This window comes from Xylaria bambusicola (genome assembly GCF_022495145.1).
Source record: "Xylaria bambusicola strain CBS 139988 unplaced genomic scaffold F5B22scaffold_59, whole genome shotgun sequence".
In the NCBI taxonomy this organism is placed as follows: Eukaryota; Fungi; Ascomycota; class Sordariomycetes; order Xylariales; family Xylariaceae; genus Xylaria; species Xylaria bambusicola.
The window spans coordinates 30,856-58,761 of record NW_025953612.1 but is presented as its reverse complement, the minus strand read 5'-3'; the positions used below and the strand labels follow the sequence as shown (position 1 = coordinate 58,761).

The window sequence follows — 27,906 nt, the reverse complement described above, 5'->3', positions numbered from 1 at the left end:
CCCCGAAACATAGGTAACGAGACCTGCATATGTGTTACTAGGTATCATCAGCATTTGTCTCAACTTGTAGCACTGCTATTTACCTTTACTGCGTCCTAGATATCATGAATTAGACGAATGATTCAGACAGCCATTAGACAACTGCCTATGGCTCTGTTGCATTAACCAATGATGGGGATTGAGCCAGTTAGGTATTCCGAATCTAGAAGACAGGTGAGCATAACCAATGCTTAAGGGCCAATTGTCCGCCACTTTAAGAAACAATCACACCACAAGCAGCAAGTGAACATACTAGAAGCCTGCGTCCCTTTATTGGTCGGTAGTGGTGATGGCTTCAGCCCCGATTGGAGATACAGGGAGGGGGGGAGTGAGGGGGTCTCGACGGCCAAGCCCCGACATGGCGAAGAAAGGTCCCAGCAATGGAGTACCTAGGTATACAGACTCCCATCTCTAGCCATGTCGTATCTACAATACATATAAGTATTTGCTGAGCTAAGTTTCGCGGGGTTGCATTCCCGTCTATGCACTTCGCCAGGTTACAGAATGCTGACGTCCAACATGCATGTACATAGCACTGTACTTTCCCATATGGAGAATGGGCTCATCCCATTATGATCAGATCAATCAATATTGACTACCGTACTATACACGACATGAGCTGCTGTAGGCCCCGGTAATACGAGATCACAACCCTCGGCCTATACTACTCCACCCCTTACCTACATAGTGGAGAGTTGTTTCCCCGAGATATCTACACGTACTTACTTACTTATATATACAGATATGGTAGATACTACCTAAGTAGGTAGGTGACATTACAATTGCTTCTCACCGATCTGTAGACAAGAAGCGAGCACGCTGGTGGTGTGTGATAGACAGATACATGGATAGGACAGGACTCTGGATTAAAGTCACAGCGACAGCCACAGTCGTGCTAATTACCTACCGTAACTTAAAAAAATAAGCATTTTGACAATGTTTCACATTAAGAGATTCCTTTGGTTTAAATGTCAAGTTAAGCGACCCAGGCTACTTACTCTACATAGCCTAGGTACCTATTTATACCAACCGATTGCGCCATAGTTTATGCTTCTGGCCAGCCAGCGCTGGAACGACCAGGCTCTCGGTAGGTACCTAGGCTTATTTGATTGACGCGAGGCCATGTCAGCTGTTTTTAGCATACCGGTACCTTCCTTGAATTTGCATACGAATATGTATACAAAGTACCTAACTTTGCATCCATGGAAATTGATCATACTTGAGTATACATTGTGCCTTACGATCTTATAAAGGTATTTCGGTGTAAGTATGTTGGGCTGATCGTAATTTATGGTTACCTCGGGCCGTCTGCCACAACGAATGTGTTTGGCCAGCTTGAGAAGGAGGTGTCCTGGCACAGGTGGAAATTGCCGTGCTACATAACGTGCTACCTAATGTACTACATTCTCATCATATCAATTGTCCCTTGTGAATTCAGTATTTCAATCTAATATTTGTCGAATCGCTACATTGGTCCATAGTATCGAGTTTTTGAGGTTCATATTACATACTGTACCTAGGTAGTAGGTACATATATGGATAGTAGAGGCTACCTAGGTACAGTAAGTACCTGTCCATTTCTGGTGTACATAGGTAAGTATGGCTGTGCCCTCCCGAAAAATCGGGTTCTTTCCTGCAAGTGTCCAGGGGGTCAGGGGGGGGGGTTTATTCTATTTGTTTCAGATTGACACACTTTCGTCGCTAGGCTTCATTAGGTAAGAACTGCCACCTCGTTCTCTGCTCGTTTCTTCGAATGCGACCTGGTTCTGCAGTAGCGTTCTGATAGCGTTCTCAGAATAACCGAACCATCCAGCCAAGCCAAGCCTAGCCAAGATGGATGGCAACGTCACGGCCGTTAGTGCGAAAGATGTGTGCAAACAATGCGTCATTCCCATAATACGCTGCCTGCTATTGCCCAGGTACGAACAGAGAGCAGAGCACCAACTTGGATTGGATTGGATTGGATCGCGGCATCGCCGTTGCCCTACCTTACACCCATCGTCCACACAACCAGGTACAGATAGGTAGGTACTTAGGTGGTGTCCTTGAGCCTTGAATAGCCGCGAATTCAATCGAGTGAATCACAATCGCTTCAACATGAATTCAACTGGTCCCTGGCATGAAAACTCCAATGTCAGGGTACGGACTCCCTTGAGGCAAAGTCGGAGGGAAAACGGTAGCACACCTCCACAAGTCGTCCTCTATTGTCTGTCAAGTCGAGGTAGGTAAATAAAATACCGGTAAGTAGGTAGGTAGGTATGTAACTCACATGTAAGCAAGCATGTACAACCAGGATGGAAGATTGGTAATATCCACTCGTACTTATCTCTTACTTACTACCTATGGCAGCTCTTCAGCTCTTCAAATCCTTCATCCTCACTCATGCTTTTGAATTCTTTTCCCTTTTCATGTTCGCCGACCTCCTGCCCTTTGCCTTCCCTTGTTTTCCCCTCGGTGTAGACTGGAATTCCGTCCTCTCCATTGCTGCAACTTTTTTGTTTTGCATCATACCGGGACCATGATTATGGTAGTCCACTGACCTGATCTGCTGTTCATCTTCCCTCCCTCTCCTACCATTCTTGCTTGTCCATCTTTTGGCTCTACATCTTCCTAATGTTGTCCGTTCTTGGTCGCCATCTTCCCTCTTGATTCGCCCCCCATTTTGTCTTGGTGTCTTGGACTCTGTGCCGAGAATAGGCCCTCTCCTCACCACCTCTTTCTGCGTCCCGGCTTAGCCGATAGTGGATCGTGGGTATAATTTGCCGAGTATGATTGCGCCGCCGAGCTCTCGGCGCTTTCGCATCTTCGGCGCCATCACCGTCCTAACCCTCATCGCAACCTACGTCCATTTGCGCCCGCAATGGAACTTCGAATACGGCGATTATTATGACGATGTTACTAGCTATTTTTCGCGGCCCGTCTACGACAACACCCTCTACAACCAAGGCAATGACAAGCTGGTTCATAAACAGTATAACACGAGCAACCCTTGCGCTCGCTTCCCAGACACAGATGGCGTAGTCCTCGTCATGAAAACCGGTGCCACCGAGGCATATGACCGACTGCCGACGCAATTGCTCACGACAATGTCATGTCTTCCCGATTCCAAGTTTCTTCTCTTTTCTGACTTGGTAAATTACCCCGCGATTGTGGTGTCCCGGTTCACCAGGACTGAGCGACACCGGGCGTGCTAACCATAAGGCAGGAACAACAAATTGGCCCGTACCACCTGTACGATGCTCTTGCAGAAATTGACGAGGCTGATAAAGAAAGAATCGCCGATTTTGACCTGTATCGTCGCCAGCAGGAGTGTGACGTCTCTCAAAAATTGTGTATAGACGCTGCCGCCGAAAGACAAAATGCCTGGAACCTGGACAAGTACAAGTTTTTACCTATGCTTGAACAAACATGGAGGATGCGCCCCGGTCGCGACTGGTACATCTTTGCCGAAGCCGACACGTACGTCGTTTGGTCCAACATGATGCATTGGCTGAAAAAGCAGTCTGGCCTCAACCCTCGCGAAAAGATCTACCTAGGAAGCCGCTCCTGGATCACCAATAGACCCTTTGCCCACGGAGGTTCCGGTTACATACTTAGTGGCGCCGCGCTGAAGCATCTGGTGGAGAAACACACGAACCTCACTAGCCAGTACACCCAGAAGGGCACAGAAGAGTGCTGTGGAGATCTGTTGGTGGCATTAGCGCTGAACGACCATGAGGGCATCAAGATTCGACAAACTTGGCCCATGATTAACGGTGAAAAGCCGAACACTCTGCCTTATGGCCAAAACCACTGGTGCGAGCCAATTTTAACGATGCATCACATGAATGCCGAGGAGATCAGCACCGTGTGGCAATTTGAGCAGACGCGCAAGACGGATGTGAGTTTAGCTGTTGGCATGAAAACAGCTTTCCTTGGCGTTATAACTGACATAACCATCAGCGTATTTTGATGATAAGAGACCTCTACGACAGCCTGATTGCCCCAAAGATGCGAAGGTCGCGCGAAAACTGGGACAACGGGTCCGACGACGTCTGCTACATCAACCCCGATCACGACGCACAGGAGCGCGCAGACGGCCATTTCCGCGATCGCCAGAAGAAAGCAGATGAGATGAGCGAGATCGAAAAGAACGCATGGAAATCGCCCGAGAACTGCGCCAAAGTGTGCGAGGCGGAGATATCGAAGGAAGATGCCACGGATAAAGAGAAGCTGGTTAACCGGGAGTGTTTCCAATATGCATGGCACGACGAAGTGTGCTGCACCGCCAAGAGCTTCAAGCTCGGAGAGCCCAAACGTAAGCCTGACGACGAGGATCCGAAGGCGAAGTGGACTAGTGGATGGTATATCGAGGGTATCCGGGACTGGATAGACGCCAAGGGGGAATGCACGACGCCCGCCTGGAAGATCCCGGAGCTGTGAGCTGGTATCGCAGCCTCAATATACCGTTTACGTCGCGAGACGCTCGCTAGCCTTCCCGCGACCATGTAATAACACCCGTTCCATTACACGAGACATAGTAGCATCTCGATCCGGAACGAGCTAGCTAGCTAGCTAGCTTCTCTATTTCTCATCATCCTCAACTTTTTTTTTCATCGATCCTATCCTCAATCGTCCTGATGAAGAGTTGGGCTCTTGGACTTGGCATATCTTGGCGTTTGGAACGGGGTAGGTGGATGGGGAGTTCGGGTAAAACAAACTGGACCTTTGGGGGAAACACTCAGCAAAAAAATATTAGAGTTTTACGGCGGCCACCCATCCCTTAGGATTAGAATAGGTAAACACTCCAGGCATAGTATAGCATGGCATAACAATAGTGATGATGCAATTGAATATATTATTTTTCTTCATTCTAAATAGTTAGTCTAACTAGCTTTCATTCTCGTTCTATCCTACCTAGTGTATCTCGGTTGTAGGATATCTACCACCTAGGTTAGATATCTATCTGAAATCACGTAAACAGAGGTTTATATAAGGTTATTAGATTCTCGCCAGTTTAGCTACGTAGGTACATGGATTGAGTAACGTGTCATGTATGTATGTAAGTGTAGCGATTTAGGTATGTATGTACATGTGCTGCACGCGAGCAATGCAAGTTATAGGTAATAAAATGGCTGTTACCTTATTGCTACATGCAGGTCCGGGTATACTTGGGTGCACTAACAATAAGCAAACAAGACAGTGATAGGTGACGATAGGGATTCAACGTATATTTCTGATGAAATCAAAATATAATGGTATTCCTCACGAGGATGATGACGATCGATGTATTATAAATAGTTACTGAATACTCAACCCATTCAAGCCATTCATTGCGCCTTCAATGTGGCATTAATAAGTTCTCGACATCTAGTCTTCGCCTCGTCTATTTTGTTGAAGGCATTATAGGTATGTCAAATAAATGTCTAGATAGATAGATAGATCGGATCGTATAAAAAGCGTCACGGCATTGAACAACACCATGACTCTGATTTTGGTCAGAGTTGATAGAGTTGATCATAATTCCGAGTGAAACGTCAAATGCAATGAATCATCTACATAGTTCAAAAATAGAACATACGATCTCGGCCTAGATATGAGGATGAGATCCGCAGTAAAACCAATGATTAATGAGTGACAAGTTAGAATAGTTCAAGTACGTAATGCTCACACTTGATCACCGACAAAAAGAGATGACAAGTAGTGTTACACCTCACGATTCAACCCAAGTAAACTACGAGATCCATTCTTTAACAAATCAAAACTATCGAGTCATCCGGGACTTGATTTCGCAGTGCCTCCCCAACACAAGAATAGCACGGATCAGGGGGTAGTATGAAGCATCGACCGACGCCTTTCTGCACACATACTACAGCAGTGGCTAACCTGGACAGCGCGTTTCCATGAGCCTTGACAAGGAAGACTTTGCCACTGGGTAGTTCCAGAAGTTCTTCCCATGAAGCCACCACGATCCATCTGGGGCACTGTGATGGCCGGGAAGGGTGTGCACACGCAGTGTTCGTAGGCATGATATCGAACACAGCATTGTCGATCGCGCCGAGGATATCCAGATCGCCAACTCTTTCGCGTCCGTCGAAGACTGTCACGACAGTCTCGAGGTAGCATGCTTCTAGGTCCCGAGCGCCATGCTTCGCAGTGGTCACCACTGGCTGTTCGTAGCCCGTAAAGGCTAGATGTAGGCTTGTTCTACCAAACATGTTATCGCACTGGCTGTAGGTGAAAGGCTCATGATTGATCAATCTCCAGGATTCGAGCTTGGGCTTTCGGAGTAATGGGCTGGCAGGTGGAATCATCATAGATACACCTGGACGGCCAACGTTCCCGTAAATCATTCGCATCTCATGCTGTGGACAAAGGGTATACGGGTCGGCGAGCAGGGCGGCAGCTGCGTAGATGGTATTCCTGATAGAGATGGCAAAGACGTTCTTTAGCTGTGCAGGCGGAATGGCCAAGCCACCCGTCTCTAACATGACGATGCAGGAGAATGCGCTTGCGACATCGACGATGGGCTTCGCATGAGCAACATGAGACAGAGCATAAACGCGAAGCCTACCACGAGCTCTGTCGTAGTTGACGAATTCGGGGACCCAGGGCGCTGAGCATAAACTATGGTTGATGATATTCAAAGAGATGGTGGCGTCAGGTAGATACCACCATATGTTCGCTGCTACAGACAGCGCGTGCATGGATGTAGCGAATGCCGGAGATTTAATGCGTAGAGCACCTAGAACGCAGTAAGTATATATTCTGCTGATGAGGCGGGGCGTAATTATCGCGGCATACTCAATAAGTCATTTCTTTCCATTTCTTTCGAGGCTTCTTTCAAGCGCTCATCTATATCGCTTCCGCTATCGTCTGCTTCGCCGTTGTCTGAGGGTTCAAAGTCGCTTCTAGCACGTTCTTCCAACCCGAGAGTCCCGTCTATTACCAAATTTGAAGTGTTTTGCTCCGGGTTTGTAACACCATACGGGCTGGAGGGACTGCCAATTTTAAACATCCATGGTGGTATATCTTCGTCTACTTTAAGATCATTCTTCTGCGATTCAGCCTTAGGGGGACTTTCTGAGTACGAGACATAGAGAACTAAAAGTCCTGAGTTAAGCAGGTCGGATTCAATCAGCGATATCACATCGTCGAACGTCATATTTGTTGGCATATGTGATGCGTCCACTGGCTTTCGAGGTCGCTTCGGTTTCGACGTCTTTGGTATTTTCTCACGGATATTTTTGGGGCAGATATAGAGCCCTTTCGACTCATTACCGAGCAAACGGTGTAGCTCATCGACTTTTTATCGTAAGTTATTTAGTACAAGAGGGCTTATTCGATTACCAAGAAATGTGCAGAATCCAAAGACTTACCTCCATCAGGGACGAATAGTTTTACCGCATTCTCGAAGAGCCTTACGGCATTCTTGATTTCGAATTCCCAGATCGAGCGTGCACAGCGAACAACGGAGTCCCGCCTGATGATCTTTTCGAGTTCAAACGACCTCAATTCACTGTTTGAAAAGTCATGCCCAGATAGATTAGATGAAGCTGATATCCAACACACATGTTTCTCGTAGACCTCTTCTTTGTCTAGACTAAGCTCTCGTAACGGGAAAACTGTCGTGAACTTATCCTGTTTAGATGCTGTCCAGGGCTGTACCAGAGAAGCCGACGCGGGCTTAGTAGTATCTTGCCACTTCTCACAACCTAGGTGAATGATAGCCCTATAATTCGTTTCATTGATTTTCAACTTCCTCGCAAGCTCACGAAGTAAATGAACTGACTTCCCATCTAGTGCAAATTGCGGCCAATTTCTGGCGTCAAGTAAGCCAAAAAAGGGAGGAAGATCGTCCGCCATGTTTCCAAGAAGTAATGAACGTCCCTGGCGGGCACCAAGCGATACAAGCTTACGCGCCGTTGTATCGTCCCCCTTGTTACTTTCAAGTAGCTTAGCAGCCGCCTTCGCTAGAAGGGATAACCAATGGTTTGGGTAGGATAAGATGAACCGGGCTTGACCTTTGGGAGTAAGATGGGTCTCATCTGAAGCTATGCGCTCGACGCTCTTCCACAATGCAACGATGAGTTTTGCCCCCTTTTCTTGGTCAAAGAGAGGATCAAAGTGCTTGGACTTCCACGCAGAAAAAAGGCTACCCAGGCAAATGAGGGTTAGCTCCTCGAAGGAGATGCGGGAGGCATCCCTTACATGGGACGTGGTTAACACCGCATCGCCGTAAAAACGTAGACCGGCAAGTGATAGAGACCAATGTACGCTCACTGCAGAGTCTGGATCCGCATCTTCTAACCCCACCGTTAGACGTCCAGCAGGAGAGACCAGTGCGTCATTCTGTACAACGGATACTGTTCCGCCCCCAAAGACATCCACATCTGGATAGAGATGCCACGATGTGATAGCAAGGAGGACAGCGCCATTATGCACCCGTTGCGGTATACCCTTGCACAGATTCTCCATGGCCATCATAGCTGTCTTCCAGACTGTGATGACACTAGTAAAGACATCTGTGCTATTATCAACGGGCAGAGATAGTCTCAAAAGCACGGCTTCCATTTTCCGGTGTTCCGTCTTCTTGACTCTGTCGGCGATGTCAAGCCATGAGCGCGCGCTTGCATCCCATTCTGCCAGGTCCCTTCGAGTTATATCCTGGCGGCTAGCAGCCATTAGAGCTTGATGAGACAGCTCCGAGCCATCGCAAATCTGTTGAATCTGCTCTTTTCGCTTCTGTACAAGCTCATCCCAGATGGAGATGGCTTTGGGGGCGTCCCATATTCGTGCCAGCATGCACGCCAGCAAAGCGATTGAGATTGCTGTCTTTCCAGAGACTGCAGCGGCCCATATAACCGTAGCATCGACACCAGCATGATCACTGAAGAGGCCAAGCTGTTTCCCGGCTTCGCGAGCATCAAGAGCCTGTGATATTTCAGATGCCCGGCGGCCATACGCTGTGACAAGATCTTCTGGCGGGTTCGCAATTTGCTCGAATAAAGCTCCAAGTTTACGAGCAGTACGGTGGGTTGACCCTTCCTCGGCATTCTTGCGTCTCCAGGGGGCCAGTGCCTTTCCCAGGTGTAGGAACTCTTTCGGGGCATCAATCTTGACCAGAGAAAAATCAAAGTTGACATTGGCAAGAGCTAGCGTATTCTCGTTTCTTGCAGAGACCCCAGCAGCCACCACGTTGCCGATACTAGCCATTTTCTCAGGTCAGTTTTTACATTATCCCTTTGAATGGAAACAGTTGAGGAGCTTGGAACCCGAATCAAGGACTGCTCCAAGTTGAAGGACAAGGCTTCTCGTGACTTCATGAACAACACGGCTGTCTTGGGCCATCAACTGCGCTTTCCAGCTGTGTATAAACCCCTCACGGGGCTGCGTAAGCACTCAGCTTGGCTTCTGTGTCCGTGCTATTCTGTCGCCTTGCCAGCCACGCAGGATGCCTGTGGCAAGGCGAAGCTGAGACGGCTACGTGCATGTTGGACGCCTTACCTAGGTAAGGTTGACAGCGTAGACAGAGAGGGTGGCCAGGACTAGCAGACTACATGTTGAGCTGATGATAATATTGAGCTTCATTTTGCCTTTGGTGCAACAGAAGGGCATACTAGTAGGTAGTCATATCATATATTGTACAGTAGGTACTAATACAGAAGATTGATCTGATGAACATGCATGATCACGGGAATCATCCTTACCTACCTGCTATATACCGCTTAATAAATACAATAGTTGTTATGCACATAACAGATATAGTATGAAAAGCGCAGACCCTAGATCACTCAATCGATGTCGTCACTGCAACAGGTTGTCATAGGAAATCCGATATGAATGAATCTCAGCTACCTACCAACACCGAGCTCCCCGAGCCACTACTCTCTTTAACCGCTCTCCCCACGAACAGAAAGAGACCATCATTCAATGCGGCAAGATCCGGGATGAGGCATGTCCCCTCGCTCAGCTGTGTCCCTCCTGGCAGCTCCAGCTCCCATCCAGCGCCAATGCCTCGCCTTCCTCTATCCGCTCCCTAACCCCGTGTTATTCTGCACAAGCGCAGGAAGCACAATCCTTCTTCCCCAGCGAGAAGACCGAAACGGCCTCATCAGGGCGCAGCCCGTACGCCGCCCCTTTCACGCCACAGCGACTCGTCCCGACGCCGCGATCGACAATGCGCGCGACCACTACGAGACGCTGAAAGTAGCGCCGACAGCGACCCCGGCCGAAATCAAAAAGTACGATGACCCCCAATGAATCGCAAAAAGCCCCTTTGACCAAAACAAACAAACTAACCAATCCCAGATCCTTCTACACCCTCTCCAAAACCCACCACCCAGACCTCCAATCCGCATCCGACAGACGATCAGCCGCGAAGCGCTTCATGCGCATAAGCGAAGCCTACTCGATCCTGTCGTCGCCCAGCAAACGTTCGAAATACGACCGCGAGCACATGAACCTCTCTTCTCCGCCCCCGCACCACGGCTCGTACTCGTCCACAAATCCCGCAGGAGGCCGTCCGGCCTCGGGCCTGAGTAAACGCCGTGGGTCCTTCACCGGTCCGCCGCCTTCGTTCTTCCGCTCAGGGGGATGGGGTTCGCAGTCCGCGAAGCGGCGCGCAGCGCACGAGGAGAGCACAGGCTCTTCCTCTTTCGCGCAGGGATCGTCGAATCCCAGTCAGGCAGGCAGAGGCACGATGGGCGGCATGGGTCCCGGCCAAGACCCCTTCGGCCACCGGGATTCGGTCCCGCACTTCGACAAGGAGGGACACGAGCGCACGGGCCGGCACAGCGACCGGCGCCGGGAGGCGCGCTGGGCGGCCGCCGAGCGTCGTCAGGGGATACCCGTTGATGACGGGCCCGAGAGGGGCGCGCTGGGCATGTTCTTCGTCATCGGCGGCGTGTTGCTGTTTAGTATGCTCGGTCCTGTATTCATCAGTCGGATTTGGAATAATGCGAGGAGCGGCAGTCCGAAGGAGAGGAAAAGCAGCACGGGTAAAGTTTAAACCACTAGGTACACGCGTGCGAGTCTTCTTTAATTACCGGGGATATAGCTGCTTATTAATTAGACCTGAGTATATATCACAATTTCTAGAAGATACTCCGTACATTCAATTCGGTCAGACGAGATTGGCTTGTACATGTATAGACAAATTTTCACTAGGACAGACAGACAGAGGCAGCATTGCGCAAGGCATTGTAATCTTCGTTATTGCTCCGTTCTAGTCTACAATCAAGAGAGGTCGCTGATAGGAATACAACGAGACCTGCCTGGTTTATATAAGATACACGGTGGGCAAAAGGGGGTATTAGTGATTTTTTTATTCCCCGGGGTCTTCATCCTATCTAAGAATAAAACCCCTAAATCACTGTCGTCTATCCGTTTTTTCTTTTTAAATCATTTAGCTCTCGAAGGTGAAGCTAGTACCAACCTGTTTGATACCCATGTTAGCGTGGAGCTTTTCTTATATGAAGCAAATAATGGGAACAAACCTTGTGGGTAGCCTGGTCAATCTTCTGGGTATCGAAAGAGGCACCAATGCCAACGGTGACACCGGGGCGGAGGAGGACGTTGTAGGAAACGGCAGCAACACCACGGTCGTTGATCTTGGCCTGTTTGAATTGGTTAATACGATGGACTCGTTGGCTAGTGACTGCTACTGCATGCAAGCAAAACAAACCTTGGCGAAGGAGAGAGGGTCGAGGCGGTACTTGCTGGCGACCTCGAGGCCGACAGTGTTGCCGCTCTTGGAGTTCCAGACAGCCTTGGCAGAGGCCTCGACCTGGCTGTTGACCTTGTGGTAGTAGCTGGCAGCAAAGACGCTCAAGTTGTCGGTGGCGGTGATGGCAGCGCTGTATTGGGGAGCAACGTAGCCGACGGCGGCGCTGTAGCCGGTGACGGCAGCCTTCTGGACGTCGTAGCCAGCCGAGGCACCAGCGAGGAAACCCTCGTGGCCGATAACGGCATCAACGTTGGCAGTGGGGCCCTTTAGGAGGTCGAAAAAGGCACGGCCGTGGAAGGCGGACTGCTTGAAGGTAAGGTTGAGCTTGGCACCAGTGTTGTTGCTGGCGGGGAGGAATGAGAAGACGGTCTCAGCCTTGAGGCCCTTGGCCAAAGAATCGGCAAGCTCGATCTTGGTGTCGAGAGCGTTGGCTGTGTTCCACGTCTGGGTCAAAGTGAGGCCTATGGCAGGATTCCGAATTAGTAACCTGAACAGTAGTTGAATTTGCTTGTCGAAGATCAAGAACAAATCGAGGCCGTGGTTATATTTGCGACTGCGGCGAATTAACGCAATTGGACCGGTTGCGCCCACGAGCACCGGCTTTGTTTGCCTCGAAACTTTTCGAAGCTTTTTAGGGTTCGTAGAAGAAGTGGAGGATGTGTTACCGAGCGACTTGTCTGAGTATTTGCCCTCGAGCTATATTCCACAACTCCATCATTAGCCAGCGTTCTTGGAAACGCCCAATCGAGCGGGGAAGTCTATATGCTAGAGATGCCGCGGAGAACGGACTCGGGTTGGAGAGAGGACTCGGGAGGACATACAGCACCGCTAGTGGCCTTCTCGTGGCTGCTCTTGCCGGTGACCTTGAAAGCAACATTGTTGGGGGTGTTGCTCTTGACCTCAATGGTGCCAGCAGAGAGGTGGTAGAAGTCCTTGTTCAGCAACTATCGGGAGAAAAGGTTAGTTACGGCATTCATCAATTGTGTGGTGTGAGGGAAATTCGAGCATTGGCAGGAAGATTGCGCAATAGCTGGATATTGGAGGGGTTATTGAGTCAGATTCAGCTCGAGGGAGACATACGTCGTTGGCGGACTTGGAGATATCAGCGAAAGCCGGGACAGACATGATGGGCAATGTGTGTTTTTGGCGATTGACGACCAAAGGCGCAGGAAGATAGACGTAGAGAGAGGGTTGGGGAGTTGAGAGGCGGGGGGGAGAATTGATTGCGATGTTGACGAGGTTGGAGGTTTGGTTGGGACTGGGGATAAAAGAGGGAACAGTGGCAGCAGCTAGATAGAACCTTGGAAGCCAACACAGCGCACAGCAGACAGCGGACACAGTGGACAGTGGATAGGTAGCGGGCAACGGACAGCGCTAGTTGTTCACGACAGTGTGCCGGTGAGGTGGAAATTTGTTTTTTTGTCGCAGCCGGACTGTTCTGGTTGGTTTTCAGCTTCTCCAGGCAAGCCAACCAATCACGCCAATTGGGACTGCCACAAGGTCGCGTTTGCCCGGGCAGTGCCGGGGCAACCACGGCATGCTGATGCAGGAGAAGTACCTTGAAAGTATCTAAAAAGTACTTGTCCTCGTTTGTGCCTAGTGTCCCTCACCTACCCACCTTGGTGACTCGGCGAGTAATGCACGCAATTCGTTCCTCTCTGTACAGTGGAGACTACGCAAGAACCTTGTCTGTACTTATATGGATACGGACTTCACTTTACCACTTCAGGGCTAGCCCAATCGAGCCCTAATCGGTTAATGCATATCTTGTGCCCATCATCCCGCATTGCTTCATTTGTCAAGGCCTTTACTTACATGTAACTATGTAATTGTGAGCATTAGATAAGCCTCCCATGTCTCCAACGTAGATACCCAATAGAGACACCATGAAAGTGCCAACACACTCCTTGGTAACGCATACAAAAGACACGTCCGTCCTCACATTGGGCAATGGTGGGGGAGGAGGGGAAAAGTGTTACTATAGTCTGTATGTAGCCCCTACCTAGTCCATCATCATCTTGTGGCTCTTCATGAACAACTGTCGTTGTAGTTGTTGAAACCTACCAATGTTAGTTCTTGAAGACGTACGACACCTGGAGAACTTACTGTGACAAGAAGCGCATTCGTAACCGCTATCCAGTCGAAGCACCCAAGCTTCGGAGTTGGTGGATCACTTGTTATTAACTCTCATACTTATACTACATACGTATGGTTGGAAGATTAGTGTACGATGCGCTTCCTAGCCTTGCATAAGTAAAGCCCCTTAGATTTCATGCGCATGATGGAATAGTCCACATCCTTTAGAGCGGGCCATTCATCTCAAAGTTGAGTCATAGTTCTATCCATCAGAGGCATTCGCAAGGACGCTTCCGGGTGCGGACACAAGGGCGCCGGGCGTAGATGCCCAAGTCATAGGTCGGCTCGGGCTCCATTGTGCCGCAGTTAGGTCGGCAGGCCTACCGAAACCGGGACCGGCCCATAGTCGGGCTCCAAGGAACGTTTTTGCTGTTATCATGTTGGTCCAAACATACCGCCATCAAACAAGAGCGAGGTGCTTCGAGGTCAAGAGTCACCGCGGAGGGCCCTCCAACTTGTAGATTGGAAGCTTGCATGTTGATTAAGGTACCTAGGTGGACTAGATGCTTAGACCATGGAGAATAGATTCTTCGAAAGGGAAGTCCATAGTTCATCTTCAAAATCTCAGCAATGTTTGAGGCCTATCGCTTTCCTTGGCTGTTATTACGGGAATTGAGACTTTAGGACGAAGGGCGAGAGACGCGGTGACGCCTGACCTGTCTTGACAACACAACATGCAGCTGATCTGCCACTCATCAAGGTCAATTAAGCCCACGATGCAAGAAAATTATCTGCGAAGGATATTCATGCATGATGAAATATTTCTCGTCATTGAGGCTGGGATCCCCCACCACTTCAACGCCCCTCCCCCACTCCTCCACCCCACCACGATACTCAGTTACTATGTACACATATGTGAGACTCTCACCACGATGCTACACCTTGCGCGGTACAATATCTTTGAAGGAGGTCGTCGAAGCAGATTTTTTTCGACACCCAGTGGCAAGAGGCCTGTCTCCAGGCGTAGACAAATGTTTTTACCTTGCGCGCTTACTTCGGTACATATATCACATCGTCATCACAAGTTCCATGAGCAAGAAAACGCAGCATGTTGATGTGACGCGACAATGGGTACACAGGAGTTACCAAGAATAAGCAAATAGTTCTACTGAGGCGTGTCAGATCGGTGGTAGATTGTGTATCCAACGATTGCGCCAATTTCTCATTCACAGTCGCACCTCCGTGACACAATGTCATCACAGTCGCTAGTCTGGTGATCGTTGGAAAACGAGACATCCCTGAAGATCTTGGGAGGTCGGGGGTCGGCGTAGCTGTCAGCGTAGATACGGCCCAGCTATATAATCGCAAGTGGTATTCGGGAATTGAAGAGATCATGATCATCTATAGCCAATTCGGAGACCGTCGTTGTGCCCTTATCATAAATTATGGTCGAATCCGTAGATGAACTAGACGGCCGCCGCGGACAGTCTGGGCGGAATGAAATGGATGTTGCAAAACTCATTAGTCGAATCGATGTGAGTACCTTTGCGAACGAGGAACAACGAGCCGAGGCTGTAGCTGCTGCCCAAGCGCTTGTGTCAAGGCTCGAGACTCCATGGGAGTTCATCATGCGAACCTGCATGGGACAGGTATGTCATTAAACCATAGAAAATAGTTACTGGCATTGCTGAATTTGATAGCCGGCTCTGGGTGCTGCCCTGAAAATTGGTAATGACCTGGATCTCTTTCAAAAATGGCAAGATGAGGGGCATTTGGAGATGACTTTTCAAGAGCTGACTGTGATGATACCATCTTGCGAACCTGATCTACTCTGTATGACTTCCCCTTTGACGTGTGGCTTCTCTCTATACTGATTCCTATCTTGTGTCTAGATCGGATTCTTGGTCATCTAGCCGCAAATCATGTGTTACAAGAAACCTCGATCGCAGTTTTCAAGCCAACACCCCTCAGCATCGCCTTTGCTAGCCCGGTCTACAATGAATGGATGAATCACTTGTAAGAATTTCTTATTTCGCATCAAAAAAACAGAGCTGATGTTTATTTCAACAGCTATGACGCCCTTATCCCCGTATTCTCCAAGCTGCCTATATACCTAGCTCAGCACGATTACAAGGCCCCATCGGACCCTACAAATGGCGTCTTTCAATTTGCAAAGGAGTTCAAAGGCGACTTATTCCACTACTATCGCGAGCATCCCGTGAAGGGTGCTTCCTTTGACCTTGTGATGAGCAGTGTGATGGCGCATCAGGCAAGCTGGGTCGACATCTTTCCACCCGAAATTCTGTTTGAGACAGATATCGGTGGAGATACGCCTCTAGTTGTGGATGTGGGCGGAAATATTGGCCACGACATCGAGAAGTTCCGCGAAAAGCATCCCGATACAGCCGCTAGGCTCTACCTAGAGGATTTACCACACGTCCTTGAGCGAGCCAAGTGCAACAAGACCGTCAATAGAGTCGCGTATGACTTCTTCACACCGCAACCTATAACAGGCAAGGCGACCTATCCTTAACACAAGTACTATATTAATGTCTGAGAAGCAATGGGCTGACAAGGCAACTAGGAGCTCGTGCATATTATATTCACAGTGTGCTGCATGATTGGTCTGACGATTTCGCCCGGAAAATCTTGGTTATGCAAAGGGACGCTCTGGCAATGGGGTATAGCACGCTTTTGATTCATGATCACATCATGGCAGATCAGCTAGCCCACCCCCAAACTACTGCTTTCGATCTCACTATGATGGGCATAGTGGCAGGCAAAGAGCGAAAAGCGGAAGACTTCCGAAAGCTCATCGAGTCTGCCGGCTATAACATCATTAAGATATGGACTTCACCACAGGCGATCCAGAGCATCATACAGGCGGAACGGGCAATGTGATCCTCGTCTGGAAACCGTATCGCTTTTAGGTAAAGAGGGGACACACTGTCAGGATTGGGTATCCTCGAAGTGAAGCTGGGCCGTAAGTAGGTGGCACCTGGATAGTAGATAGGTCGAATGTGTAGGTAAGGGCTTGATTTTATTGACCCCTGGCCTTCTTGATACCGAAGGGGACCTCCCGCTTCCTTATATACTTGACTATTGAACTATCTTCACTCCTTCGGGGTAACTTCTGCCCTAGTGGTTGTCTGGCCCTGACACACACGAGCGTGAACGTACACGTGGGATTTCAACAGAATCTACATTCGAGCAGTTACTCCTTAAGAAATAATCAAAATCGACAGCTAAATGTCCCTGGTCGGATCAGGCGTTTCCTAAAATGAAATTGGAGAATGGGCGATGGTTAATACCTAAATAGTTCCTTTCTTCCAACCCTCATTAATTATATCTCATACATCATGCCCATAAGCGATGGTCAATCTTCACGTCCACTTCATACCAACATGTTTTGCCAAGAAGGCATACCCCTCTCTAACAGCCTTCATACCAGCCTCATAACCCTTGCCTCGAGGATGTATATCAAACAAATGCGGCGCGCCCTCATCAACAATCCTCAGCTCAGCTTCAACCTTCTGAGCGCACAAGGTCTCATAGGTTCGCACAGATTGCTGCCAAGGTATCAAATCGTCTGTTCGGGGGTGCACGATGAAGGTGGGAGTCTTGTAACGACCAGCCTTGATCTGCACCAAGGGACTGGCAGCTTTGATATTATCCTGAGTCACAGCCCCTTTCTTCAAGGCCGAGCGTGTCTGCTTGTCTAGGCCACCCAACAGAACATCTAAGGTGCACCCGCGCATGTTCATATAAAGCAGGAGCCTACTTCGCGGATCGTTGGGAGCGAGCCAGCCGTCGAGAGCATTCTTAGCTCTGGGCACATTGTAGCGAGTTACAGGGTGACCAAATATTCCACGAGTCCAAAACTCCTCGTCAAGGTCGTCCACGCTGAGGCCTGCTCCTATAGGGATATTTGGTTGAACCCAGAATGGATCCTCGAAATCGGTGGCACAGTATAAAGCCATGATTGCATTTGGTGGCCGAATACCACGCGAGATCGCTGTGTATCCGAGTGTCAAAGCAAGATGGCCACCGGAGGACCAACCGACAGCGACTATGCGCTCTGCATCAACTTGCACATCTTCGCGGGCTAACGCCTCGGCTGGAAGCACTTGACGGGACCATGCGAGAGCGTCAACCACGTCTACCATAGGGCCGTCTAGTAATGTCGTCTCTGGACACAGTCGGTAGTCGATGCTAATTGGTATGAATCCATTGTCTAATAGCCTATCCGTCTGATCGGGGCGAATATCTTCTCGAGAAAGCATGACATGGCCACCGCCATGGATCATAAGTGCTAGGATATTGGTAAGAGGAAAAAGAGTCTACAATTAATCACTGATCAATTCACATACCTATGGGCATCTTGGCGCTAGCATCGATGATCTTGGAGGGATAGTAGATATCCGCCTGAAGCTGCAGGTTATTTACTTGTTTGAAGACCATAGTCTCTTTTATGACAATTTGCGCCTCGTTGGCGATGATTGAGGTCATATTGCTCGGAGATGCCACGATGACTCGACAAAGCTCAGACTCTGGCAACTCGCTTGAGCTCCAATCAATCCATTTGAACCCAGCTGATCGTAGACATCTGTCCCACACGCATTCGTGAGCTAGGGCGTGCTCTCGGCCGTCGTTAAAAAGCCACCAACCCTCTAGGAGGCCGAAAACGAGGTCGAACCAGTAGAGACTGCGTGTTAGTTCTACTAGGCACAGGATTCCACTTGGATTTAGAAGCTTGCGGATATTGGAAGCGGTGGCTACGAGATTCTTCGTGGCGTGGACGCAGTTTGAGGAAAGGATGATATCGTAATGGCCTAGCATCTGCGTATCAGGCTCTTCCTCGATGTCCAATATTCGAAAGTCCATGAATGAAGACCACATAGAGAATTTCCGTTTTGCAGCGGCAACCAACGAAGGCGACAGGTCAGTGAAGGTGTAAGAGAATTTACAGCCAACACCAACAAGAGTTTCAATGATATGCTTCGAGGTTCCCCCAGTCCCGGCGCCTACCTCTAAGATCCTCAGCTCTCGATTGCTTCCGTAACGCCCACATAGAGTTTCAAGGAATTTACCAAGGAGCAAAGTGCCGGTCCTAAGCATAGGTGCGTTGGTATACACATCTTCGAGTAGATCACGTGCCTTAGCATCCTGGAAAATGAGGGTGATGGGGTCAGTTTTTCCAATAAGACAATCAGCCAGTCTGGACCCCGTAGCGCGAAGTAGCCGGGTTTCTGATGCATGCTGAGGATATTGGTCCAGCATCGTTTGATGTAAAATCGAAGACTCAGAGGTCGGAACTGGTGTTTGTGTCCGATAGGAAGCGCCATCAGCTCCCTGCTGTATTAGCCCAGAGTCGGCTAGCAATTTGTATAGCTGGGAAACAAGCTTGCTATGCTTAGGAATGAACGATATGCTGCCAACTTCGTGACCAGGTGGCATGGATCCTAAATCGCAGCCGGCTGTGGCGAAAGCTTCGACAACATAGCTGACCGCAAGTTGAGATTGTAATTCAAAGGCTTTTCCATAAAAGCCGTTAAACCTTGTGGATAGTGCATAACCGTCATAGGAAGACTTAGAAGTAGCGAAACACTGGCGAGCGATGTACGCAATGGTTGCTGTCGCTTCATGAGAACCGCTGATAGACTCAGGTGTGGGAACTTTTCTACTAGTCGCTTCTCTCGGACAACTTCTATCACTGTTCGTTGAAAGATCTGAAAGCAGATTGGCATCTGTGCTTGCGACGTCCGGATCAGGAAACACTAGGTTAGATACGCCGAGTACGTCACTGCAGTTCAGGAGATTGTTTTGCGAAACTATCACACTAAATCGTGACCTTATTTCGGACAGTATCTCACTGACTAAAAGTGAATCTACGCCAAGATCACTTAGTGTTGACGACCCTGTGATTTCCGTGATCGGTACGTCTAGTATATCCGCAAAGAATTGACACATCAGTTTCAACTGATGCTCACTTCTATTTGACTGGGGGGAGAATTCACTGACAGAGGCGCTTAGTGTGTCAGTACCTGAATTATTTTCAAAAGGCCCCATTGGGTTGAGTTGGAGTTTATAAGATTGGAGTGAAGGTTTGGTCTGGTAGCTGGCGTCTCCGATCATGTCATGCGGAATGATATGGTGAGAATCCTTATTCTGAGCTTTTGAATTCTCGCGGGTGGATTGTGATTGGTTGACTCTGGTAAGCTCTCTAATGAGCGATCTGAGTGCAACCGACTTGAATGTTGCGCCCAGTATGGCCACTATTAGCTTGCCAGAGACTGGATCGCAGGCGAAGATGTCGGTTAACATCATTGGCTTCAAATCACCAGATTCGTATCGCGTGTAGACTTCCCATGACCGATTCGATCTCGTCTCTGCGAAAAGACTCGACGTGATTATAACCTCTTCCACGGCCGTGCAGACATAAACGTGCTCCTTGTTACGAGGTGTAAGGCAATTGACGTGTAGGCCGGCAACTTGGAGAAAATTATCCATAATAATGGGATATGTGACGCCATGGATGTCATGCCCCGCCCCCTTTTCTGCGAGCTGAGGGGGCATAGTAACCATTCCATAGGCCTCATGTTTCGAGGACAACACCCTCTTAACTCCCTGGTAATAGTCTGCGTAAGTGACAACTTGCGAGAATAGCTCGTATAGCAAAGGACCATGGACACCGCTATTATCAGAAAATGAAGCAAGATGCTTCAGCCCCTCCGTAGCGTATCTTTGCAGCGGTTTGAGACGCTTGTCATGCAGCGTTGAATCCGGCCGAATAAATGAGACTTTGCCCTTGGCATGGTCAGTGCCGCTATCAGGACTTATAAGTTGCGATGATCCCGAAGCGCAGCTAAATATGGAAAAGTGCCAACTATCTTCAGCGGCTAATCGTAGATGTACATATAATGCACTCTGTCCCGCGAGCCCAAGGGCTGCAGACATTGTCAGATCTTCAATATGCGGCATCATTACTGCTTTTCTTCGGACAGGATCATTATTGCCAAGTGAACAGGCCGCCAAGGCAGCTAATTCAATATACATGGATGCAGGACAAAGACTTTGGCCTGCAACTGCGTGACCACGAACTGCGAAGTCGAAGATAAAATTAGCCGTGTCGACAAGGAATAGGGAACCTTCTCTTGTAGTGCTTCTTATGAGGTTGATAAGGCTAGGCTGTTCGAAAGAAATCTCAGAACTGCGGTGGTCTAGTTTGAGCTCGATCCAGTGACTCGACTTGTCAAACTGATAGGGAGGCAGATTCAAAAACTTATATGGGCGCTTGATTGTAGATTTAGGGTGAAATAGCCAGAATTGCGCAACAGATCCTGCTGACCAGAGCGATGTTGTTATTCGGGACACGTTCGAAATGGCACTGGCGTCGGCTAAGTCCACTGAAAGTAGAATATCTGTTCTGTCACTTTTGGAGATCACTCTCCTTACCATAGGAATGATAGGGGTGAGAGATCCTGCCTCGAGCCACACGGCGGATGGAAAGCGAGTGGCGATGCGTTCAAGAGCCTGGCTGAAGTAGACTGGTTCTCTGGAGTGTCTGACCATGTTGTCCCCTGTAAAAGAAGTCCAGCTTTGATTGAGAGTACACGTCTCTATGTGTATTGTTGGCGACTGTACAGTGATAGAATCAGCCAAGCCTGTCAATTCCTCCAGAATATTATCCATATAACTAGAGTGGTAGGCATGCGAAATCGAAAGTCTAGTGGCTTTGATGGATCGTTTTTGGGACTCAGCTTCTGCTTGCGCGATAGATAGAGCATCTCCCGCCAACACAAAACTCCGTGGTCCATTGTAACAAGCGATATCGACATGTAAGCCGCGGTCAGTTTGCTTGTTGACTTCGTCGGCGATATCCAGAGCATCTCTCTCGACACAGTCAAGCGACAGCATTGAGCCATGCTCTGAACCCCAACGATCACGAATGAGTCGTGCTCGCCCGGAAACGAAGCGGAAGCAGTCTTCTGTTGAGATAGAGCCCGCAATGCAGAGAGCTGCCAGCTGACCGAAACTATGGCCTATCACTGTGCCAACTTCAAGCCCACATTCAATCCAAGTCTTTGCCGAAGAAACCTGCAGTGAGAGCAGCATAATATGAAGGTGAACCGGGTCATCAATAACGTCGCCCTTGAAGATATAGGGGTATATAGAAGGTAAACCTTGACTCTGACATATTGCGTCGCATTGGTCCAATTGTTGTTGAAATAAGCCACAACTATCGTATAGTTGTTTAGAGACTTTGACTGCCTTTCCCGTTTGTCCACCAAAGCATAGAACAATTGGTAACCTAGGGTTCTGGATTCGATCATCAGAGATTTGGCCAAGTGCCATTTGTGCGCTCTTGGCGTCAGTTGCCGTGAATGCTACTCGATGTCTAAACGACGCGTTATGTTTGCGTGCGATATTGTATGCAAAACTGTCAATATCTTCATCATATTGAGAGAGATACGCCTTCAGGGTCTTGATATAAGCTTGAACATGAGATGCCGTCTTTCCAGATAGCATGATAGGATAATCATATTGGGGGTTTACTTGCTTTTCTTCTGCTTGTTTGGGTTTGATCTTCTTCGAATGAGACCGTATCAGTAACGCCGAAATGCTGCCAGATGCTCCGTAATTGTTCACAAGTGCGACATGTTGGTGGCGACATATCCATGGACATGTCTTCGTCGGAACAATAATTTCAGGGGTAGTTTTCATGGTTGGATTAAGGGAGACTAAGTTGGCTTGCTTTGGAATCACTTCATGTTGTATCATCAACAATACTTTGATAACACTCGCTACTCCCGATGCTGCCTCCGTGTGACCTATATTATCTTTGACTGTCCCGAGATATAGTGGCCGTTCCCGGGAACCAGTCAAGGCAATACGTATACTCTCATACTCGATGGGGTCTCCGACGATTGTTCCTGGGAAGAGTATCAACTTATTAGCCTCCAGTCAGGTCTTCGTACTGAGCAATCTCACCAGTCCCATGTGCTTCAACATATCCTACATCAGAAGCTTCCATATACCCTCTAGCTAGGACACTGTTGTATAAAGAGGTTTGAGATGCGGAATCTGGTGCTGTAAGCGAGGTACTATTGGACCCCTGACTGACACTAGATGACGCAATGACACCGAGTATGTTATCCCCGTCTGCCTGTGCTCTAGATAGCCTCTTTAAGACGATCATACCTGCTCCTTCTCCCCGGCAGTATCCGTTAACAGTAGCGTCAAACGCTTTGGATGGACCAGTGGGATGGAGAAAGGCAGCGGCAGCTAAATTCTGATGGAGATATGGGCTTGAAATAATATTCACGCCTCCAGCAATAGCCATAGTGCACTCTCCGCCGAGCAGTGCTCTGCATGCGGTATGTATGGCGACAGCAGATGAAGAGCAAGCGGTGTCTAGTGTCATTGATGGCCCTTTCCAACCGAAAAGGTGGCTTATCCGACCGCTGATGAAGGCTCTGAGCGTTCCGATAGCTGAGAAGCTATTGGCGTTTTCTGATATGACATTCTGCTCGTAATCGACAGAACCGACTCCAAGATAGCATCCAACATCTGTCTCTGGACTTGGCGTTCTGGAGAAGTACCCAGAAGACTCAAGGGCTTCGTATGCCACTTCGAGAGCTAAGCGTTGTTGAGGATCCATTGATTTGGCCTCACGCCCAGATACGGAGAAGAATCTGTGATCAAACATATCGACGCGATTAAGGAAGTTTCCGTGGAAACTAGATAGTTTTGGCTCTCGTACATTGTGCGCAGTGTTAAACCTGTCTGAGCTAAGCTTCCCAAATGCGTTTTCACCTTTGACCAGCAGTTGCCAGAACTCATGTAGACATTCAGCGCGAGGAAAGCGACAAGCCATGCCAGTTATTGCTACTTCATCTTGGTCAGAATCCAAAGGCATACTCGTCAAGTTATCCTTGTGCTGTAGAGATAGCGGTATTACCCCCTCGTGTCTTCCAACTACCGAAAAAGAAACGTGATCTCCATCACAATTTTCTATGCTGGCTCTCACGGTCTGATACCAATGAGCACATTTGCAGAGCATTAGGTCGATGGCTATGGCGCTGAGAGAACCATGGGCGATGATTTGAGCATCTGCTGTAGATCGCAAGGGAAGTCGCAGCTTATCCGCGTCAGGAAGGCCTAGTAGCTTGGCATACTTGATGCTCATTCGAATCAACTTCTGCGCGGTTTCATGGTTGCTTGAGTGATGGTGGTAGCCCTGAATGCCGACGATCGAGACCGAAAGATTCGACTTGCTCAGCCGTCCTCGAAATTTCTCTTGTTGGGTTTCTGGCAAGGTTATCAGGAGAGTGTCGTCATCGGTAATGCAGGATATATACGCCTGAACATGCATAGTATCAATTAAATCATGAGCTACACAGATCAAGTCGAGTAATATACTTACCTCTGCGAAGCTACCCAAACAAGCATCAAGGTATGCTCTGTCCGCCACTGATTTGCAGCGCACAGAAATAGTGTATGCTTCAGTTCTTTCCTTAGAACCATATTTCTGTGAGTCTATCACAATTCCAATACATGTGGCCAATCGCACCGCGTTACATGCATTAACTTTGAACTCTTCCCAGTCTTTCGCAGATGAAAATGCTGCAGCCAAAAGAAAACCGATGCGGGATCCCTGACATACTTTGAAAGGGGGGAGATCATGATTGTACATTCGACTGAGCTCAATTATTTGGAATATGACTGTAATTGTCGCGAAGTGCGCATTGCTCAGTTCGCAAGGCTCGTGTTTTTCACCTCTAGCAAACCAGAGTAATGGCTCTAGATCGATCTGATTAGATGATTGCTGAAGAATCCCAAAGTCTTCTTTGAGTAGCGGCCATAGAGATGGAAGATCCAGAATGGTTTGACAGAGATATTGAAGCCTTTCATCACTTAATAAGCTTGAGCGGATAGCTGAAAGAATTTCCGGTGTCCAGTCGGTGATCTGGGAACCAAACAAGCCAACGTGAAATTCGCCCATTGTGTTAAAGAACGTTGTTCGTTTGGAAGGTCGAAGTTAGCAGTGACGAGAAGACGCAAGAAATTGTTTGATGGGAGACTGGCTTAGATACATTGAGATGTATTAGTGCGTTCCCGGTAGATTGTGATTGTGTGCCGGCTGATCATATCTGACCTAGATAAGGCGGTATGTATCCTGTCAATCGGTGTCACGATGTTCAGGAAGACTTGGCTGCACAGGGGCACTAAGCTAAAGTGCCACCCACAGGTAGTAGCCAAGCGCAAATGTAGAGAAAAAAACAAAAGATACCATGCCTTAGAGGAACCGATAATTATGCAGTATGACAATGTTTCAGCCATGACATTTATGGTCAAGGTCACGCAATGGCTTCGTGACGCTTGACTGGTGTCACACTGCTAATACTCGACAAACAGAGAAGTTTGGTCAAGTGTTACTAGCGTCAGAAGATCATTATTAGTTGTAATAGGCATAAAATTAATAATTACTAGGATAGTGTAAAGACAGTAATTGCAATAAAGGCTAATAACAGAGGCTACGATTAAAAACATTCAGAAGAATAATCTGCTACGTCTGCAAAGTTGCTTGTTGGCCACCAGTTTGCTCCTAGCTATGGTGGCTGCCTTTGACTTGATATACAATTGGTCCGGGATTTGCTAACAGTTAAAGGCCGCGAATATGTCTCAGGCTAGTGAGTTCTGTATAACCTCACTTTTAATACGAGACTGCATGTCTTGGCAAGGAATCCGCCTGTGACTGTAGGCGATCTGCATATTTGGCCCTACCCGTGTGAAACAATGGCTGGGGCTTTAGTTCATGGAGTCAATTCTCCCGTACTGCGGCGGGCTAAAAATCCTTGCCGGCCGCCTAAGGGGTCATATCATGTGATCTTGTATTCTCTAGCTAGCCAGGTTTCTGTACGAAAGGCAATTGAGTGGTATGTTTGTATACACGATATTGTGACCTTAGTTCAGCCGCTCCTTGAGTCCGTCTCAATGTGACAGATTACCTTCCAGCTTTCTGCTGGCTTAGTATTCACAGCTGAAAATGGGAACTGTATATTTAAAAAATCATAATACTTGATACATAGAATGTTCAGTGGCAGGCTGACAGAAGGAGTGCACCTGTATAAATAGAAACTCAATAAATTAAAAGAAAAAAGACGATACAAGTTTCATGATCCATCCATGATGAGAAATAGAAGCTGCCTTTTCCATGCGTACAAGCTATACTAGCTGAATATGCAGTTCGCCTTGCACTTCGGCCGTACGAAAGGCCATTGCAGGCTGTTCATGATCTTTCAGAGACATGCAGGCAATATTGAAAAGTGAGGTTATACAGACTTCGCTTCTTGAAACAGACCTTAGAGGCATAGTTGGTCTGGGCTGGCAGACCATTTGTATAAAGAGTCGAGTCAAGCCACCAACAGCCCAGCATATACTATTCCTTCATGGACTCAATCTTTTGACGAGCGCTCGAAAATTCAAACTCTGCCATTGTTTCCTCCCAAACTCTCTGCGTCGCTGTCTTGCCATCATCCGTGTACAAGAGACCTGGAAAGGGGTGGGACTCCCAAGACATCAGGAAGCACCCGTGGGATTCCTTCCCTTTGTTGACCACAGCATCAATATAACACGAGGCGCCAACTCTTGGACTACGTCCGGCAATGTACCCGAACAGACTGAACAGTGTTCTGAACACCAAAGACCCTTTTAGATCGCGTGCAAGGCTAGTGCCGCGAACGAAGGCAGGATCAGCGATATTGATAATGACATCGTCGGCAGATACGTAATCAACTAGAGTCCACAAAAACATCTGAGCTAACAGCTTGGTTACGCGGTAGCTATCATCTCGGTCGAAATTCTCGGGGGCATCTAGAGATGCGAAAAGCGGAACCGCGTTTCTGTGAATGAACTTGGCATCCAATGTTAATGCGGCACCGGCGATGGTGACGTGGGCTGGGTGGCCGGCAATACGCTTGAATTTCAGCGACGGGAGAAGAAGGATAAGAAGAAAGATCGTAGAGAGATAATTGACCTGGAAACTTTCTTCGTGGCCGGTGCTTTCAACTTTGTGGTGCTCCATGCGAGCACGACCCGCGTTGAGTATCACTATATCAAGGCGCCCAAGCTCCTTGTCCGCCTTTTCGGCAAAAGACTGGATAGAATCGTATGAGCATAAGTCAAGAGCCCAAACATCGATCTTTGCATCGGGATATTTTGCTCTCATTTGTGTTGCAGCTTGCAACCCCTTTTCGACTGAGCGAACAGCTACAATTAAATGCGACAGCTTCAACTCCAATAGCTGGACCGCGGCTTCATAGCCTAGACCAGTATTGCTCCCAGTGACGATAGCAGTCTTCCCTATAAGATTCTTGTCCTTTGTAGGCCACTGAGGTTTGGCTTTGAACTGGTTGTTGAAGAATATGGTGGGGAAGAATGGAACTTGTGAGGGTTCGAGTTCGCGAGAGCCGGTCATGGTTGCACGATGGGGTCAAATCCCGGACTACTTGTGTCGAAATAGATGAGAAACAGAGAGACTAGAATGCGATGTTACGCTCAACAGACAAGTTCATTTCTTAGTAACGGCGAGAGGACATCATAGGTCTGCAGTCAGTACAGATCTCGACTAAGGATTTACGGACTTACTTTATAGTAGGTATAGAAGTATCTAGATGAACCCCGCATGCATGGTTGCAGCCAATTATTTTTACTTCGGTAATGAACATAGTAAGTAGACAGTACGTCTGAACCCGAAAAAGGAGAGTATCTGGTTGCTGATCCGTGTCGTTTACTTACCTACCTACACCAAGCGCCTCAGAACATGAATGTACCCTAGATGTCATGAGATACAATCCTTAACTGGGAAACAATGATTACGGATCTCATTCGAATGTTGTTAGGAAATCGTAACCTTAGGCATGCAGAGGGGCTTAGGCGAACCTGTATCAGTGGCGTCCCGAATCAGATAGCAATATCTGCGGGTCAACAGCGATCATGCAGCCAACGTACAGTCACTAGGAAGAGGGTGCGTCCATTCTTACGAGGTCTCTGCCTTAAACGGCCCAAACGGGTATAGATAT

The 27,906-nt window shown here is 48.4% G+C and overlaps 7 protein-coding genes across 7 annotated transcripts; 3 read left to right on the top strand and 4 right to left on the bottom strand.

The window, feature by feature from the left end:
• Positions 1-2,684: 2,684 nt before the first annotated feature.
• Positions 2,685-4,617, top strand: F5B22DRAFT_454619 (uncharacterized protein). The gene is made up of 3 exons (XM_047971997.1): positions 2,685-3,170; positions 3,245-3,919; positions 3,982-4,617. The coding sequence occupies exons 1-3, from the start codon at positions 2,808-2,810 to the stop codon at positions 4,459-4,461; spliced, it is 1,518 nt and encodes a 505-aa protein (XP_047826517.1). The 5' UTR covers positions 2,685-2,807; the 3' UTR covers positions 4,462-4,617.
• Positions 4,618-5,276: 659 nt separating this feature from the next.
• Positions 5,277-9,703, bottom strand: F5B22DRAFT_624291 (uncharacterized protein). The gene is made up of 3 exons (XM_047976115.1): positions 7,398-9,703; positions 6,823-7,323; positions 5,277-6,763 (listed from the first exon to the last, which is right to left on the bottom strand). Exons 1-3 carry the CDS (start codon positions 9,232-9,234, stop codon positions 5,769-5,771), a joined length of 3,333 nt encoding a protein of 1,110 aa, XP_047826516.1. The 5' UTR covers positions 9,235-9,703; the 3' UTR covers positions 5,277-5,768.
• A 5-nt stretch (positions 9,704-9,708) lies between these two features.
• F5B22DRAFT_454572 (DnaJ-domain-containing protein) lies at positions 9,709-11,355 on the top strand. The gene is made up of 2 exons (XM_047971996.1): positions 9,709-10,262; positions 10,330-11,355. The coding sequence occupies exons 1-2, from the start codon at positions 9,976-9,978 to the stop codon at positions 11,027-11,029; spliced, it is 987 nt and encodes a 328-aa protein (XP_047826515.1). The 5' UTR covers positions 9,709-9,975; the 3' UTR covers positions 11,030-11,355.
• F5B22DRAFT_454541 (eukaryotic porin/Tom40) lies at positions 11,228-13,183 on the bottom strand. The gene is made up of 6 exons (XM_047971995.1): positions 12,827-13,183; positions 12,568-12,690; positions 12,412-12,442; positions 11,705-12,207; positions 11,517-11,636; positions 11,228-11,455 (listed from the first exon to the last, which is right to left on the bottom strand). The coding sequence occupies exons 1-6, from the start codon at positions 12,869-12,871 to the stop codon at positions 11,426-11,428; spliced, it is 852 nt and encodes a 283-aa protein (XP_047826514.1). The 5' UTR covers positions 12,872-13,183; the 3' UTR covers positions 11,228-11,425.
• Positions 13,184-15,102: 1,919 nt separating this feature from the next.
• Positions 15,103-16,952, top strand: F5B22DRAFT_454498 (S-adenosyl-L-methionine-dependent methyltransferase). Its single transcript, XM_047971994.1, has 5 exons — positions 15,103-15,471; positions 15,523-15,655; positions 15,715-15,838; positions 15,893-16,335; positions 16,407-16,952. The coding sequence occupies exons 1-5, from the start codon at positions 15,268-15,270 to the stop codon at positions 16,721-16,723; spliced, it is 1,221 nt and encodes a 406-aa protein (XP_047826513.1). The 5' UTR covers positions 15,103-15,267; the 3' UTR covers positions 16,724-16,952.
• A 253-nt stretch (positions 16,953-17,205) lies between these two features.
• On the bottom strand, positions 17,206-24,827 carry F5B22DRAFT_639292 (uncharacterized protein; the record flags this gene model as incomplete). Its single annotated transcript, XM_047977696.1, has 4 exons — positions 17,206-18,134; positions 18,193-22,755; positions 22,814-24,185; positions 24,249-24,827. The coding sequence occupies 4 exons, from the start codon at positions 24,825-24,827 to the stop codon at positions 17,206-17,208; spliced, it is 7,443 nt and encodes a 2,480-aa protein (XP_047826512.1).
• A 1,217-nt stretch (positions 24,828-26,044) lies between these two features.
• On the bottom strand, positions 26,045-27,686 carry F5B22DRAFT_454477 (uncharacterized protein). Its single transcript, XM_047971993.1, has 2 exons — positions 27,473-27,686; positions 26,045-27,381 (listed from the first exon to the last, which is right to left on the bottom strand). Exon 2 carries the CDS (start codon positions 27,300-27,302, stop codon positions 26,265-26,267), a length of 1,038 nt encoding a protein of 345 aa, XP_047826511.1. The 5' UTR covers positions 27,303-27,381; positions 27,473-27,686; the 3' UTR covers positions 26,045-26,264.
• Positions 27,687-27,906: the final 220 nt, after the last annotated feature.